Source organism: Dromiciops gliroides, chromosome 3 (genome assembly GCF_019393635.1).
Source record: "Dromiciops gliroides isolate mDroGli1 chromosome 3, mDroGli1.pri, whole genome shotgun sequence".
Taxonomy (NCBI): domain Eukaryota; kingdom Metazoa; phylum Chordata; class Mammalia; order Microbiotheria; family Microbiotheriidae; genus Dromiciops; species Dromiciops gliroides.
In genome coordinates this window covers 256749546-256766212 of record NC_057863.1, presented here as the reverse complement: position 1 = coordinate 256766212, position 16667 = coordinate 256749546, and the positions used below count along the sequence as shown (strand labels likewise).

The 16667-nt window shown below is 36.4% G+C and overlaps 1 protein-coding gene across 1 annotated transcript in view; it reads right to left on the bottom strand.

Moving 5' to 3' along the window:
• PRDM15 (PR/SET domain 15) overlaps positions 1-16667 on the bottom strand; it is a 198488-nt gene that overhangs the window by 133498 nt on the left and 48323 nt on the right. Inside the window, exons 2-4 of the mRNA XM_043998592.1 lie at positions 16486-16531; positions 14669-14762; positions 8280-8433 (exon numbers count right to left, since the gene is read on the bottom strand). Coding sequence (XP_043854527.1) covers positions 8280-8433; positions 14669-14762; positions 16486-16522 — 285 coding nt within the window. The 5' untranslated portion in view covers positions 16523-16531. The remainder of the gene's footprint in view (positions 1-8279; positions 8434-14668; positions 14763-16485; positions 16532-16667) is intronic.

The following is a 16667-nucleotide window of genomic DNA, read 5'->3' as shown; positions in this document are numbered from 1 at the left end:
TCCTATGACTTCCTTCCCTTCTTTGTGGACCACTGCATAATGATTATATTGTATGAGTTAGTCTTACTAAATTGCTGTTCTTTCCTCTTTATTTTTTATTGCTTGTTACAAGGCACTGGGGGAGGAGACAGAAAGAAATTATTCAAATATGATGCCAATGTAAAAACAAAAGATATCAACAAAAAAGTAAACTTGTTTGAAAAGAGAGGTCCCATATACAACAAAATATTCCTAGCTGGACTCTTTATGGCATAAAATAATTGGACAACAAAGTGGGGTGGGCACTAATTAGAGAATGGGTAAATAATATGACTACCACAAAAATTATGAATATGATATATTTAAACAAATTTTATTAGATTTTTATGCCATGATAAAAAGCAAAGACCATAATAATAACTTTTTTGTTTTTTGGGTTTTTTTGTGAGGCAATTGGGGTTAAGTGACTTGCCTAGGGTCACACAGCTAGTAAGTCTTAAGTGTCTGAGGCCGGATTTGAACTCGGGTACTCCTGACTCCAGGGCCAGTGCTCTATCCACTGTGCCACCTAGCTGCCCCATAATAGTTTTTTAAAATGCTAAATGTCGCTTGAATTCAGATTAACTGCAATGAACAATCTAGGTTTAAAGAAAAAAGGATATAGCTTACACCCATACCTCTTCTTAATAGAGGGACTAAGGGCATGGAATATGGCCTCCATTATCCAACTTATGTGCTTTGTTCATTAGTTTTTCCTAATTTTTTGTGTTATATGGGAGGGTTCAAATGAGGGTGGTGGTGGTGGTGTGTGTGTGTGTGTGTGTGTGTGTGTGTGTGTGTATGTGTGTAGGTGGTGGTAATGGTGGATGGGTGGGATAACAGGAAAAGATGTAAAAACAATGGAAAAAAATGAAATAAGGTAGAACAGCCCACACAGATGAAGCACATATAGAAAAGTTCCATTTTGGCTATGATTTAATTCTGAAAGCATTGAAGAAATTTTCAAGGTATTTAAGAGGGTAGACTACTCAATGATTGGAAAGAATTACAGATAATATCATTTTTTAAAAAACAGACAGTGATAATGCATCAATAACTACTCATTCATAGGCCTAATTTTTTAGCTTTATAAAATCTTTATGGGAATTATCTATACATGAACTGAGGCTATCCTTAAGCATATGATTTCTAATAGACCGTATGTTAATAGTATGACTGAAAGGATTAGAGAATACAAATTAATAGTATATTTATTTTTGTTAATTTTTATGTTAATTTTGTTGATTATTAAGTAGCATTTAACTTTGTGGAAATGATTGTAGTCCAAGAGGCTTTGCTCCAAGAAAATATCTCTCATGCATACATTAAGATTATACAATATCTCTTAATAGATGCAACCAGAGATGCTTTTGTTCAATGATTCTTTGACTATCATTGTCACACAACAGATCTAGCATGGTATATTCACCAAAAGGTCATGGAGGATGTGCTGAAAAGCTTATCCCTTAATGGTAAGTTCTTCCAGAGGTTCCTGTTTGCAGATGAAATTGGGGTGATTGTGTCTCACTTCTACACATTATAGAACCATTGTGTGATAAACCCAAGATACTTTTAACTCCCTCTATGTAAAGTGAAGAGCAGCTAGGTGGCACAGTGGCTAGAGCACTGAGCTTGAAACCAAGATTTATCTCTTTAGTTCAAATCTGTCTTCAGACACTTAGTAGCTGTGTGACCGTAGGCCTCTTTGCCTCAGTTCCTCATCTGTTTTTTGTTTTGTTTTGTTTTTTAAGAGAGAGAGAGAGAGAGAGAGAGAGAGAGAGAGAGAGAGAGAGAGAGAGAGGTAGAGAAGGAAATGACAAAAACCATTGCAGTATCTTTGCCAAGAAGACTCCAAATGGGGTCACAAAGAATCAGACACAATTGAAATGACTGAATAAGTATCAGGTTAGACTAGTTCTGTTACTAAAAGCCATGGAAGCTGTCCCTAAGACTTGATTGATAAGGTGGCTAAGTCTCGTGGCTAGCTGCTGACTGCTTCCTAATGGCCTTCAGGCACTACTGACATAGGTTCTTAAGAATATTAACTTCACAAGTGATTTCTTTTCTATTCCTGAGTAGTTTGTCCAAGTGGTCTGAGACCTAGACAACCAAGGGATCTTTCTTCTGGGGTCAGGATCAATGAAAGAATTTTGCCAGTGTTTCCTACCACATATGGTTATTTATGGGGCATGTAAGCAACCATCAGAGACATTTGATCTTTGCTTAGCTAAACAACTAGGTTGAGGTGATTATGAGGACTTGGTCAGTGGCTCCACTGCCAAACTGGACATGAGAACCATGCAGTCATGTTGTGTTGGGTGTAGAGCCATGTAATTCATCTAAATGAGGACTAAGCTGCTATTCTTGTTTTAACCTGACTGCTTATGAGTTAGGTGAGCACTCATTTAACATTCTCTACCTGTCCTCAAATGGCAAAGTGACACGCATGCCATCTCAGGACAAAGGGTTTGCTCCTACTAATTAATACTATCTATAATAGAAGCCTCTACTTTCTCTCCTCTCACTTCTTAACTCCTTAAAATCTGATTTTTGAACTAATCATTCTACTGAAACTCCCACAGAGGGATCCATATACCTTAGGTAAATAGCTTAGGTTCATCTCACTAGGCTGGTATTGAAACTTTCCTCTAGGATGGTTTGGACAGTTCCTTCCCAAAGAAGGGCTTGGAGGAACTAAGAGTCAGGAAGATACCTTGCTTTCTAACAACATAGGGGTATATGTGAAATTACTGGATCATAATTATAGTAGATGTGTATTTACCTGGAATAAAATAGATTGTCTTACTGACTTGGTATTCCTGAATCTTGGATGAAAGAGAATGATAGACCTCATCCAAAGGGTGTACCCCCCAACAGAGGCCTCTTAAGCAACAGAAATTTGGTATTTCCCCACTGGGGCTCCCAGGGACAAATCCTGGCTATTGAGCTAAGAAATACTAAAGGGTTGTTGGTACAGGACTAGTCTTATTTTTTTTTTTTTTAGTGAGGCAATTGGGGTTAAGTGACTTGCCCAGGGTCACACAGCTAGTAAGTGTTAAGGGTCTGAGGCCGGATTTGAACTCAGGTACTCCTGACTCCAGGGCCGGTGCTCTATCCACTGTGCCACCTAGCTGCCCCTAAGGACTAGTCTTATTATCCACACTGGAAACAAGACATTATCTATGCAAAAGGATAATGACACCTTAGGTATTTCATTACACATGACTGTTAAGGCTAAAATTCTAGCTAAACTGTCTAAAATATCTAATGAGTGGTCGCCAATAAATTATAAGCTTTAGCAAGAGTTAGACCTTTAAGCATTTATTAAGGAGAATAAGAATTTGGTAAAGAGAGAGAAAAAGGCCTAGATTCCTATCTATTAAAGGGAGAGCACATTTCTAGCTCCCTTCTCCGCCAGAGTCCAGAGGAAAGAGAGAGAGTCAGCGCCAGTCTCTTCCTTCCTCCTCCCACTAGCCCGCGTCACTTCCTGACTCCTGGTCTTGCCCTCAAAGACCTTCGCTTCATGGGCAGAACTCTTCTACAGTAAGTATCCAGCAGGTGGCGTTATTCCAATCGTTACATGACCTTGGCTTGTGATGAAAAAAGTGACTGTGACAAGTATCATTATCTGTTCTGCATTTCTGATGTTCCTATCACTGTTCTTGTTCATTGTTACTACTTTATATCAAGAGATCCAGTGTGACCTGCAAAGATTTGACAGAACTTATCACTGAATTCTAGGATGTGGTTCTTCGAAAGTGGGTAGGCAAAGCTTTGGTTTTTAATTTTCTTCCACATCTGGTCACCCATTTATAATGTCATTAAGTTTTTTGTTTGTCTTGTTTTTCCTATATTCCTAATTTAGTTCCCCCCTGCCCTCTTTTTCCTTTAGTACTAATGGATATCCCTGAGATTAGGGCTATGTAATTAAGGCCCTATTCCATTTAAATTATCCAAATTACTAAAAAATCCTTAAGGACCTTGCATCAAAAGTGGGATATGATAGAATGGCATTCCCTGACCCTGCCATTTGTTAGGCTGGTTCTTTTCTGAACAACTAAGAAAGCTGTTCCCAAGACTTCACTGGCCCAGAGGAAAAAGAACTCAAGTTTCTAGCTGTTGACAGTCTTCTGGTGGCCTGAGGCCATGGTATCATGGCTTCTCTTTATCTAAGAGCATAAAAATGTTGGCTTACATAAGAGTCAGGGCCCTTCAGACTTGGTAGATATCCTAAGGCCAACAAGTCACCAGACCCTGCCCGGCTGACCAGACACATTTCTGTGTCCCAGGCATTATACAGATGTCTACATGGGTTGAGTGCTGTATTTTTTCTGGCTGAGTAACCTTGTATTTGTTGCTAAAAGATCGACCAGTGCCTTTATCTAGTCTAATATTGAATCTAAACAACCAGGGGAGCTCAGCACATTGCACTCCTCAATGAAATTCATAACCATTCAAAAGAGCTCGGCCTAACAATGAACACAGAAAACGTCAAATACAAGAAAAATGCCCAGATTAAGAATGGCATACAGATGGTTGGGAGCTTGCTGAATTAATTTAGCAGTATACCTATCTTAAACTGAATGGCACTGAGTATATATGGACAATGGGTTGAGCAGAATTGAGTAAGATGAAAAGAGTGGGATAAATTAATCTGGGAAATTGTTTAGCATTTTCAGTGATCCTAAGATGTTTCCTGACACAAAAGTCATGGGGGGGGGCGGGGCAGTGAGGGTAAAGTGACTTGCCCAGGGTCACACAGCTAGTATAAAGTGTCTGAGGTCACATTTGAACTCGGGTCCTCCTGAATCCAGGGCCAGTGCTTTATCTACTGCGCCACCTAGCTGCCCCAAAAATCAATCTTTTTTTTTTTAACACCAATACTTTATGTCTACTAACCATGGCACACCATGCTCTCAGAATCACAGAATATCTGAGTTAGAAAGATTCTAAAAATCACCTCATCACACCCATTATGAAGATGCAAGACATTACAATGTCCTCAATAAATAATAATTCAGTATCTTCATGTAATGGAATGGGTGAGGCAGGAATATGGGATGGCAGGGACTCCACTACTTCCCAAGGTAAGCCATTTTAGACAGTTCTAATTGTTAGAAAGTTTTTCTTCATAGCTAGCCTCATCTGCCTTTATACTATTCACCTATGAATGGATATGATTCCTTCCACTGGGGTCAAACAAGTCTTAACACCTTTTCCACATATTGGGCCCTCACATACATGATGAAAACTAACATGTTTACCCAAGTACTCTCTTAGTTGGAGGGCATATACCCAATTTTATCACTATCCTGACTGCTCATCTCTGAATACCCTCTGGCTCACCCATTCCTATAATGTGGAACCCCAAATTGAACACAATACCCCAAATGTGGTCTGATCAGGGTAGGGTATAGCAAAAAGCATTACCTCTTTAGTCCTGGATGCTATGACTTTCTTAATTAAGCATGATACAGCATTAGCTATTTTGGCTGCTATATCACAGTGTTTACTCATAAGTTTGCAATTCACTAAATCATCCAGACCTTTTTCAGACAAATTAGCTAAGCTCTCACTTTGATTCCTTAAAGAATTAAAAAAAAAAAAGCAAAGGAGAGATGGATGTTGGGCACAGATAGGTATGAAAAATTTATCAATAATGACTTGTATACAAGAACTGGAATAAAAGATAACATCCAGGAAATGCATGATCAGAGAGGTCGATTAGTCATGTGATAAGGACAAAGGTTGGGAGATATACAGTTAAAAGCACTACAAGTCACTAAAGAATATTAAAAGAACAAAAGAAAAAGACCTCCATTGTGCTGGGGAGGAATTTCTGGAAGCCTATAAATGAAAATACCACAAGGTAATAAAACATGTATTATTACAGTCTGCAACATTAAAGGAAGTACCCACAGTGATGAAATCATAGCTCCACTTAAACAAGACTGCAGAGTCTAGTTACTTGAGCATCATGGGAGAAGAAAGGTTAGAAGCTGTAAAAACGTTCAAAGAGGAGAGGCTCCCAGAACCAACATCTGTTGTATATAAACCCCTTCTCTCCACACAACTGCTACCTTGGTGCAAGCCCTCATCAACTCTCCCCCGAACTATTGTAATAGCCTTCTGGTTGGTTGGTCTCCCAGTTTCAAGTCTTTCCACAAGCCAATGTATCCTCTATTCAGCTACTAAGTTGTTTTACAATGTAGATGTGTGACTGTTAACTCCTCTGATCAAGGAATTCCAGTGGCTCCCTATTACCCCCATGATCAAAATATAAAATCCTGTTTGGAGTTTAAAGCCCTTCACAACCTGGCCCCCTTTTCCCCCCCAGTATTCTTACACTTTATTGCTCCTTTCCCTCTTCCCACCTCCCATTACCACACACACACATAAGTTGATCTGGCTACACTGCCCTATTAGCTGTTCCCCCCACATACATTACAGATCTCATCTTGGTGCCTTTGCACTGTGTGACCCCCAGGGGAAGAGAGTTCTGCTCCCTCCCCCACAACTCTAAGTCTCCCTAGCCTCCTTTAGGATTCAGCTCAACTTTCTCCTTAAATGGCCCCACTAGCTGCTAGTAACTTTCTCTCCCATCTACACTTTATACATCCAGTATTTGCCAATTTACATATGGTCTTTCCAATCAGAATGTGAACTCTTTGGGAGCAGGGCCTATTCTCTGGCCTATCTTTTCATCTCCTGCACTTAATGACTCCCTGGTGCTTCTAGAATAAAATACAAACACTTTAGTATTTAAAGCCCTCACTATAATATGGTCTCACCAATTTTTGCAATCTAATTTCACTTCAAGTTCCCCCATGTACTCTCTGTCCTAGTCAAATTCTCATGCCAGTATCTCAATCCATATACAAAACATTCTGTGTCCTGCCACTATACCTGGATTATACATCTTTGGCTTACAGAATTCTTCAAAGGTACCGCTTATATGAAGTCTTTTTTATTCCCCACAGTTCTCCTCAGGTAATAATACTTTCTCCCTCTTGAAATTCCTTTGAATTTCATATTTATTTATTTTTCAACATGTTAAATCTCTTCTGCTTCCCACCCTCCCTATCCCCAAGTAGAATGTAAACTCCCCCAAGAACTATTTCATTTTTTGACTTTGTATCCTTAAAGCCTAGCATAGCACCTGGTACATAGGAGGTGTTTTATAAATGTAAACTGAAATGAATGTATGATCCTTAGGTTACAGTTTGGAGGAAAAACTAGTGTAAAATGATTAAAATTTAAATTAGCAAGAATTCGCAGAAACTTAGACTAAACTCAATCCTCTGATGGGTAGAGAACAGCTATGTCATTCACAAACATTTAGTAAGCAAAAGTGCTATCAGTTGGAAGCTCCTGGGTCTTTCTTGCGTGGTTCTAAACTATCCAAAACCAAATAATGCCTTTTTATTCTGAAAAATGTAAAAAAAAAAAAAAAGAACATGAGAGACATATTTAAGAAGACTCAATACAAAGTTGCCTACTAATGCTGGGACCTGGATTCAGGAAGATCTAAGTTCAAATCCAGTCTCAGAAACTTGTAAGATGTGTGATTCTGGGTAATTCACTTAACTTCTGTCTGTCTCAGTTTCCTCAACTGTAAAATGGGAATCTACCTTATATGCTTGTTGTTAGGACCAAATGAGATAATATTTTTAAAGCACTTAGCTCAATGTCTGGCACACAAATATTTATTCCCATATTATTCTCCTACTTTTATGTGTGTACATGCTCACAAAGTAAAAACATATTACGAATCTACCCTGTAAAAGCATAATCAAAAAACATTATTTTCTAATCATCCAGCACATATTACCCTCAATGGAAGTATTATGAAAGGTTAAGTAATAAAAAAAGTTCATGTCTGATATCACAGTGGTATAAAGGTATAGTCTAAATAAGGAAGCATTTTATAAGAAATAAGGTCATTTATCAGTTAGGTAATAGCAATTATTCATATAAATTTGAACTAATTTCCTATAAATCTTAAAAAAAGATATTATCAGAGAAACTTGGTGCCAAGATATTTTTTTACCCAGCTTCCCTTCTAATATTGGCTATAATAGGGTTTTTTTGTGCAAAAACTTTTATTTGATTAAAACTGGAAAAAATTTTAAAAGTTAATTTTAAAAATAAGGCCATGTAATGCTTAAGGAGATAAATGAATTTATAAAAATTAGTAGAATTCTCTTATAGAGGATAGAAACTATAAAAACAAAAATATCTTATGTCTGGTGATTTCATACCTTCAGTGGGAAAGCAGATTCCTTTTCCCATTTGGCAACTCTCCTGGATTCAAATGGACCAAATTGTGTTCGTTTGACCAACTGGGTTATTGCAAATACTCCTTCAGTTCCATCTCCTAATTGTTTGATCTCTAAGTTGGAAGGAAGAGATGACCTAAAAATGAAACAAAACAGAAAGATTGCCCCCAAATGGCACTTAATTCAGTGAAATCACTGATTTGAAAATCAAAAGGTTTCTCTTAAAACAGCAACTTCTGCTTAGATTATTTTATTGCCATTATTGGTTCTTAATGGGGCATTTCCATAATTCTATTCATGGTAACCATTAGCTAATAATGAACTTCAAATAAATGCTAAATAAGGGCTTAAATGATGATGACCACTATTTTCACACCTTCATTAATTGATTTTTATGCAGATGACAGTATTCTAAACAAATTTTACCAAAACAGTATTTTTATGGACTTAACAATGCACTTGGATGGATAACCTATATAGTTGGTCCATGAGGACATAGCATATAGGGATGTTAACAAGATAATTATGTAACCAGGAAAAAAAATGGGCTAGTCACCTGGTTGGAGAAAAAGATAATTAATGGACAATACACTTGCTTCATTGGTAGCCATGCAAGTCAAGAGAAGTAAAAAAAGAAGGCCCCCCCCCCACCGCAAAAAAAAAAAAAAAAAGAAAGAATAAATTCCTTAGCCCTTTTAAGTAATTTATAAGAAAACATGGGTGGGAACATGGCTGAATAAGGCAGAAAATTACCCTGGTTCTCCCAAATCCCTCCTTCCCCTAATAACTTAAAATAACTCCTCAAAGTGAATTTTAGAGCAACAGAAATAATTAAAAGTCAGGATAAAGCAACTGTATAGCCTAAGACAACTCGGGAAGATGTTAGTAAAGATCTGACCTTCTGGTGTGGTAATCTGGCCAGAGTGAAGCATAGATACTAAGTCAACCGACAACAAGCCCTGGGGGCAGCTGTAATTTCCAGACTGTTCACCCCATGAACAGTATGGGGGTCTGGCCTGATAAGGAGAAGATTGGAGGGGAATCCCCCACTGGCATTAGACACAGGGTCCATGCATTGACCCAACCTTGTCCTAGGCTGTGGCTGTGAGAGGAGGAGTAAGCATATGCAGGTGAGTATAGTACAGAAGGGTAGGGGCCCTGGTAGTTGTGCTCACTTGCAGAAGAGCAAAGTCCCTGGTTTCAGTTCCAGGACAGAGGAATAAGCTGACACTTGCAGCCTGAAGAGACTGCAGGGAGCAAGACTTTGGCTGTAGCAGCAGTCCTGGGAACCCTGGTTGCACAGCTTGGGTGAAGAGGCATACCTGTGGTCATTCACAGACCAAAGCATGTGCTGGAGGAGCAGTGGCCACACCTGGCTTTATATCACAGAATACTAGAAGAACCAAAAAATCAAAGACCCCTAGAGAGAGCTCATAAAACAACAGAATGAAAAGCCCGAAGCCAAAGGCAATATCCCCCATGGGAGCAGAGCAGAGGCCAACCCTAACATAAAGTTAAAAAGCAAGAAATAAGCTATTACACACAGGGAAAGAACCTGACCGTATCTGTAGCCCAAAGAGAAAATAAAAAAAGGAAAAGGACCCACGTGTACAAAAATATTTATAGCAGCTCTTTTTATGGTGACAAAGAATTGGAAATCAAGGGGATGCCCATCAACTGAGGAATGACTAAACAAGTTGTGGTATATGAATGTAATGGAATACAATTGTGCTGTAAGAAATGATGAGCAGGTGGATGTCAGAAAACCTGGAAACATTTACATGAACTGATGCTGAGTAAAGTAAGAACCATAACATTATACACAGTAACAGAAATACTATGCAATGATCAACTATGATAGACTTAGCTCTTCTCAGCAATACAATGATCCAAGACAATTCCAAAAGACTTATGATAAAAAATGCTATCTACATCCAGAGAAAGAACTATGGAGTTTGAATGCAGACTGAAGCACACTATTTTCACTTTTTTGTTGTTGTTTTGCTTTTTGTTTTTTTCTGTTTTGTGGTTTTTCCCTTTTGTTGATTTTTCTTTTGTAACATGACAAAAGTGGAAATATGTTTAACATGATTGTACTGTATTTAAAAAAAAGATGAAGAACTTCACTATAGATAGCTACTACAGTGATAAAGAAAATCAGGGTTCAAACTCAGAAGAAGACAATAAAGTTAAACAAGCTACTTGGTTTTTTTGGGTTTTTTTGTTTTTTGTGGGGCAATGGGGGTTAAGTGACATGCCCAGGGTCACACAGCTAGTAAGTGTCAAGTGTCTGAGGCCGGATTTGAACTCAGGTCCTCCTGAATCCAGGGCCAGTGCTTTATCCACTGAGCCACCTAGCTACCCCTAAACAAGCTACTTGTAAAGAATCAAAGAAAAATGTAAAATGGTCACAAGCCCAAAAAAGAGAGTTCTTGGAAGAGCTTTAAAAGGACTTTAAAAATCAATTATGAGGGGCAGCTAGGTGGTACAGTGGATAAAGCACCGGCCCTGGATTCAGGAGTATCTGAGTTCAAATCTGGCCTCAGACACTTAACACTTACTAGCTGTGTGACCTTGGGCAAGTCACTTAACCCCAATTGCCTTACCGAAAAAAAAAAATCAATTATGAGAGGTTGAAGAAAAATTGGGAAGAGAAATAAGAGTAAAGGAAGAAAATAGAGATCATTATACAAAGAAAGTGAACCAACTGGGAAAAGCTCCAAAAACTTATGGAAGAAAATAACTCCTTAAAAATTACAATTAGAAAAGTAGAAGCTAATGACTTCATAAGACATCAAGAAATAATAAAACAAAATCAAAAGATAGAAGAGAACATGCAATTTTTCATTAGAAAAACAAATGAAACCTGATCAAGGAGAGATAATATAAGAATGGTTTGACTACCTAAAAGTTATGATCAGAAAAAGAATCTGCACAATATATTTTAAGAAACTATTAAGGAAAATTGCCTGAAGTTCTAGAATTAGAGTATAAAAGAGAAATTGGAAAAAAAAATCCACTGATCAATGCCAAAAAGAGATCCCAAAATGAAAATTCATAGGAATATCATGACCTCACCAAAAAAAATAAAACCCATCCCCAAACATTATCTGTACTGGGGATAAGCAAGAAGCCTTCCCAATAAGATAAGGAGTGAAACAAAGATGTTCATTATCACCACTATTATTCAATATTGTACTAGAAATGCTAGCAATAGCAATAGAAAAAGAAATGGAAGGAATCAGAACTATCTTTTTGCAGATGGCATGATGGCAAACTTGAAAAATCCTAAAGATTCAACTAAAAAGTTAATTTAAAACAATTTTAGCAAAGTAGCATGATATGAAATAAACCCACATAAATCATCAGCATCTCTACATAACACCCAACAAAGCCCTTCAAGAAAAAACAGTAAAAGATACCCCATTTAAAATAATTGTAAATTCTACAAAATACCTGGAAGTATATCTGCTAAGACAAACCCAAGAACTATAACACTTTACATATAAATAAAGTCAGACTTAAACCATCTAAATCAAATCAATATTCATTTTTCATGGCTGGGCAAAGCCAATGTAATAAAAATGACAATTCTACCTAAACTAATCTACTTGATCAATGCCATTACAATTAAATTACCAAAAAATTATTTTATTGAGATGGAAAAATAATAAAATTAATTTGGAAAAAACAAAAGGTCAAGAATATCAATGGAATTAATGAAAAAAATTTAAAGGAAGGCAGTTTAGCTGTACCAGATCTTAAACTATAAGATAGTAATTATGAAAACTATCTGATACTAGCTAAGAAATAAAAAGGTGAATCAGCAGAACAGAGTAGACATACAACACATAGCAGTAAATGATTATAATAACCTTGTTTGACAAATGTAAAAATTTAAACTTTTGAGATAAGAATTCACTATTTGGTTTAAAAACATGTTGGAAAAACTGGAAAGCAGAATGGCAGAAACTGGGTATAGACCAATATTTTACATCATTACCAAGATACGGTCAAAATGGATACATGACCTAGTTATGAAGGGAGATATAATAAGGAAATTAAAAGAACATGGAACATGTTACCTATCAGACTTATGGATAGGATAATTAATGAGGAACAAGAGATAGCACTGTGTGATTTAAAAAGTGGATAATTTTGATTATATTAAATTTTTAAAGTTTTATACATACTTAGAAAATCCTAGAAAATTAACTATAAACCTACTTGAAATTATTAACAACTTTAGCAAAGTTGAAGGATACAAAATAAACCCACATAAATCATGAGCATTTCTATATATAACCAACAAAGTCCAGCAACAACAGATAGAAAGAGAAATTCCATTTAAAAAAAATTGTGGCCAATATAAAATAAAATTATGGCTAATATAAATTCCATTTAAAATAATTGTGGCCAATATAAATTAGGAGTCTATCTGCCAAGACAAACCCAGGAACTATATGACCAGACCTACAAAACACTATTCACAGAAATAAAGTTAGATCCAAACAACTGAAAAAATATTAATTGCTCATGGGTAGGCAGAGCCAATATAATAAAAATGACAATCCTACCTAAGTTAATTTATTTTTTACTGCTATACCAAACTATACAAAAAAATTTTTTATAGATCTAGGAAAAACAATAACAAAATTCATCTGGAAAAACAAAAGCTCAAGGATATCATGAGAATTAATGAAAAAAAAATTATGAAAGAAGGTGGTCTAGCAGTACCAGATTTCAAGCTGTATTATAAAGTGGTAATTATCAAAACAATCTGGTACTGGCTAAGAAATAGAGAGGTGGATCAGTAGAATAGAATTGGTACAAAGTACACTATAGTAAATGACTATAGTAATCTAGTATATGATAAACCCAAAGATCCAAGCTTTGGAACAAAAACTCATTATTTGACAAAAACTGGTGAGAAAACTGGAAAACAGTACAGCAGAAACTAGGTATAGACCAACATCTCACAGTGTATACTAAAATAAGGTCAAAATAGGTACCTGATTTACACATAAAGGAAGATACCATAAGCAGATTAAAAGAGTATAAGTTTTATACAAATAAAACCAATGAAGCCAAGATTAGAAAGAAAGCAGAAAATTGGGGGGGGGGGGGAAGGATTTTATACACAGTTTCTCAGATAAAAGTCTCATGTCTCAAACATGTAGAGAACTTTGTCAAGTTTATAAGAATAGGAGTCATTCTCCCATTGATAAATGGAGGAGGGAGGAATTGAAGATAACACCAAAGTTAAAAACCTAGGAGTCTTGGGGCAGCTAGGTGGCGCAGTGGATGGAGCACCGGCCCTGGAGTCAGGAGTACCTGAGTTCAGGTCTGGCCTCAGACACTTAACACTTACTAGCTGTGTGACCCTGGGCAAGTCACTTAAACCCAATTGCCTCACTAAAAAAACAAAACAAAACAAAACAAAACAAAAAACCTAGGAGTCTTTAAACTAGAAGTGTCAGACAGAAATAGGGAAATTTGGCAGTGGGGAGTTAGGGGAGGGGATGTGGGAAGATAATTAGTTCAGCTGTCAATTAACATAATCACATATTTAAACCTAGAAGCTACTACATGCAAAACACCCTGTTATCTCTTTGTTAGTATCTTGAGTATGTGGGGGAGAGACTTGTCAGATGGTTGTCGTACATGTTCAGGAAAAGCTAACAAAGGCCTAAGCTAAGGTGGTAGCCATAGAAAGCAAACCATGATCAATCATCATATGTTGAGTAATTTTCTAGAAGAAATAATGAGTTTTTGTTTAAGCTATCCACAAACTCTTAGCTGGCTTTTCCCTTTTACCAATGGGGTACATTTTGAAGATATCAGGTCTAAGTTAGGATTGTAGTTTGCAGCCATAGAATATTGTATAGCAAAACTAAGAGACTTAAATAACCTGAATTCATTAGCAACATGTCACATTAGTACTATGTCACATGTTGTTACTTAAACAGTCACATCACTAGTACCCTAGTATTTTTATTTTAAGAAACATGAAGATAAAAGCAGATCACTATAGAAAAATTGAAGTACATCCTTCCTTATCATGGCAAAAAACTGCTCAAGTCACACTGTGATGAAAATCATTTATGCCTTCCAGAAATTTTGAGGGAAAGTCTATCTCTAATTGCTCTGTTTAAACCTATTATTTAATTTATTCTTTCTTCTTGGAAAACACAAAGTTTTTGCTATCTCACTACAGTTGTTAGGCAACCTTAACAAAACTAGGAAAACAGAGGAAAAAAAAATTAAAACAAGTCATACATATATGTATGTGTACACATGTGATATACACATGTGCATACATATATGTAAATCACATGTGTAGAATAAACAACTCATTAGAAGTTGCTCACCTTGCCCTGCTCAATACAAAAGAGTCTTTTACCATCACCACTGGGCCCAGCTCTGGACATTCTGAATCATGGTACTGACCACAGTCTTCACACCCTGTAAATAGACAAATAGATCTCTTCAAAGGTAGTATTCATGGATAGCTATAATTCAACCAGACTGCCAAAAACCTTAACTAATGCTGTAAGAAACATGTAAAAAGTAGATGCAAAACACATTCCTAGCTGCTGGCTGAGGTTACCATGAAAGTGAATGAATACCAAGATCACCAAAACAAACAAAACACATGACTCGTGTCTCAGATATATCATTCTGTAAATAGATAATGTACTCTAAGGATATGTCTGTAAATAATTTGTAGTCATTTCTTTCAAAGTAAGGCCAAATTTATTCCAAGGGGGCAGGGTGAGGGGGGAAAGAAAAGACAAACCCTCTGCAATTTCAATTCCTTGGTTATAAAGGCAGAGTATTTTTCGTGTTTCTGGTGCCATATCACTTTTCTGAATCAATGTCTATATAACCTGCAAAGATCTGTTTGCAGAAAGGTTGTAAAAAGTCTGCTACACTAAAACAATTATACAGTCTTCTCCATTTAGTAAGTGGGGCTATTTAAAGATACTATGTGTTTCCTGTTGTTTTCCCCACCCCCTAAAAAAGCTACCTGGATTTTCAGAAAATATTTTTCCACATTAAAAAAAAAACTATCATAATTTTACAAGACCAATAAAGTTCATTTCAGTGTTCTTTTTTTGAAAATAATTTTTCCAATTACATTTAAAAACAATCTTTAACATTCTTTTTAATTTTTGCATTATAAATTCTCTCCCCCTCTCTCTCATTCCCCCTCCTTAAAAAGGCAAGCAATTCAATATGTTAAACATGTGCAGTCATGGAAAGCAAAATTCCATATTAATCATGTTGTGAAAGAAAACACAGACCACCTCCCCCCCCCCCAAAAAAAAACTGAAAGAAAACTAAGTTTAAAAAAAAAAGTAGGTTTCAATCTGACTTCAGACTCTATGAGTACTTTCTCTGGAAGTACATAGCATTTTTCATCATAAGTCCTTTGGAAATGTCTTAGATTATTGTATTGTTGAGAATAGCTAAGTCATTCACAGTTGATCATTGTACAATATTACTGTTACTATGTACGATGTTCTCCTACTTCAGCTCACTTAATTTTGTTTTGGTTCATGTAAGCCTTCCCAGGTTTTTTCTGAAAGCATCCTACTTGTCATTTCTTATACCACAATAATATTCCATGACAATCACATGCCACAACTTGTTCAGTCATTCCCAAATTGATGGGCATCTCCTCAATTTCCAATTCTTTGCCACTACAAAAAGAGATGCTATAAATATTTTTGCACACATAGAACCTTTTCCTTTTTTTTTTTTTTTAAATCTCTTTGTGATACAGACCTAGTAATGGTATTGCTTGGTCATAGGGCATGCACAGTTTTATAGACCTTTAGGCAAAACTCCAAAATGCTCTCCAGAATGGTTGGATCAGTTTACAACTCCATCAACTACATTACTGTTCCAATTTTCCCAAATCCTCTCCAACACTCGTCATTTTCCTTGTCTGTAATATTAGTCAATATGATGGGTATGAGGTGGTACCTCAGAGTAATTTGCATTTCTCTAATAGTGATTTAGAGCATTTGAAAAATGATAGCTTTGATTTCTTCATCTGAAAACTGCCTGTCCATATCTTTTGACCATTTGTCAACTGGGGAATAACTTGTATTCTTATAAATTTGACTCAGTTCTCTATAAATTTGAATCATTTCAATATTCTTTCATGTGATACACTCACAAATAAACATAGTTTCATCACTGCCATCTTCAGCCATTTCTGAAACCTGTCAAAACAAAAAGAAAGGAATCAGTCAGTCCTCATGAAAATGGCATGTTAAAGGAATCTTTGGGGAGCCTATACAAATCAGAGTGCTTTAAGGTTGGGAAAGCAATTCCTGGGGGAAAATCAAAACCATAATC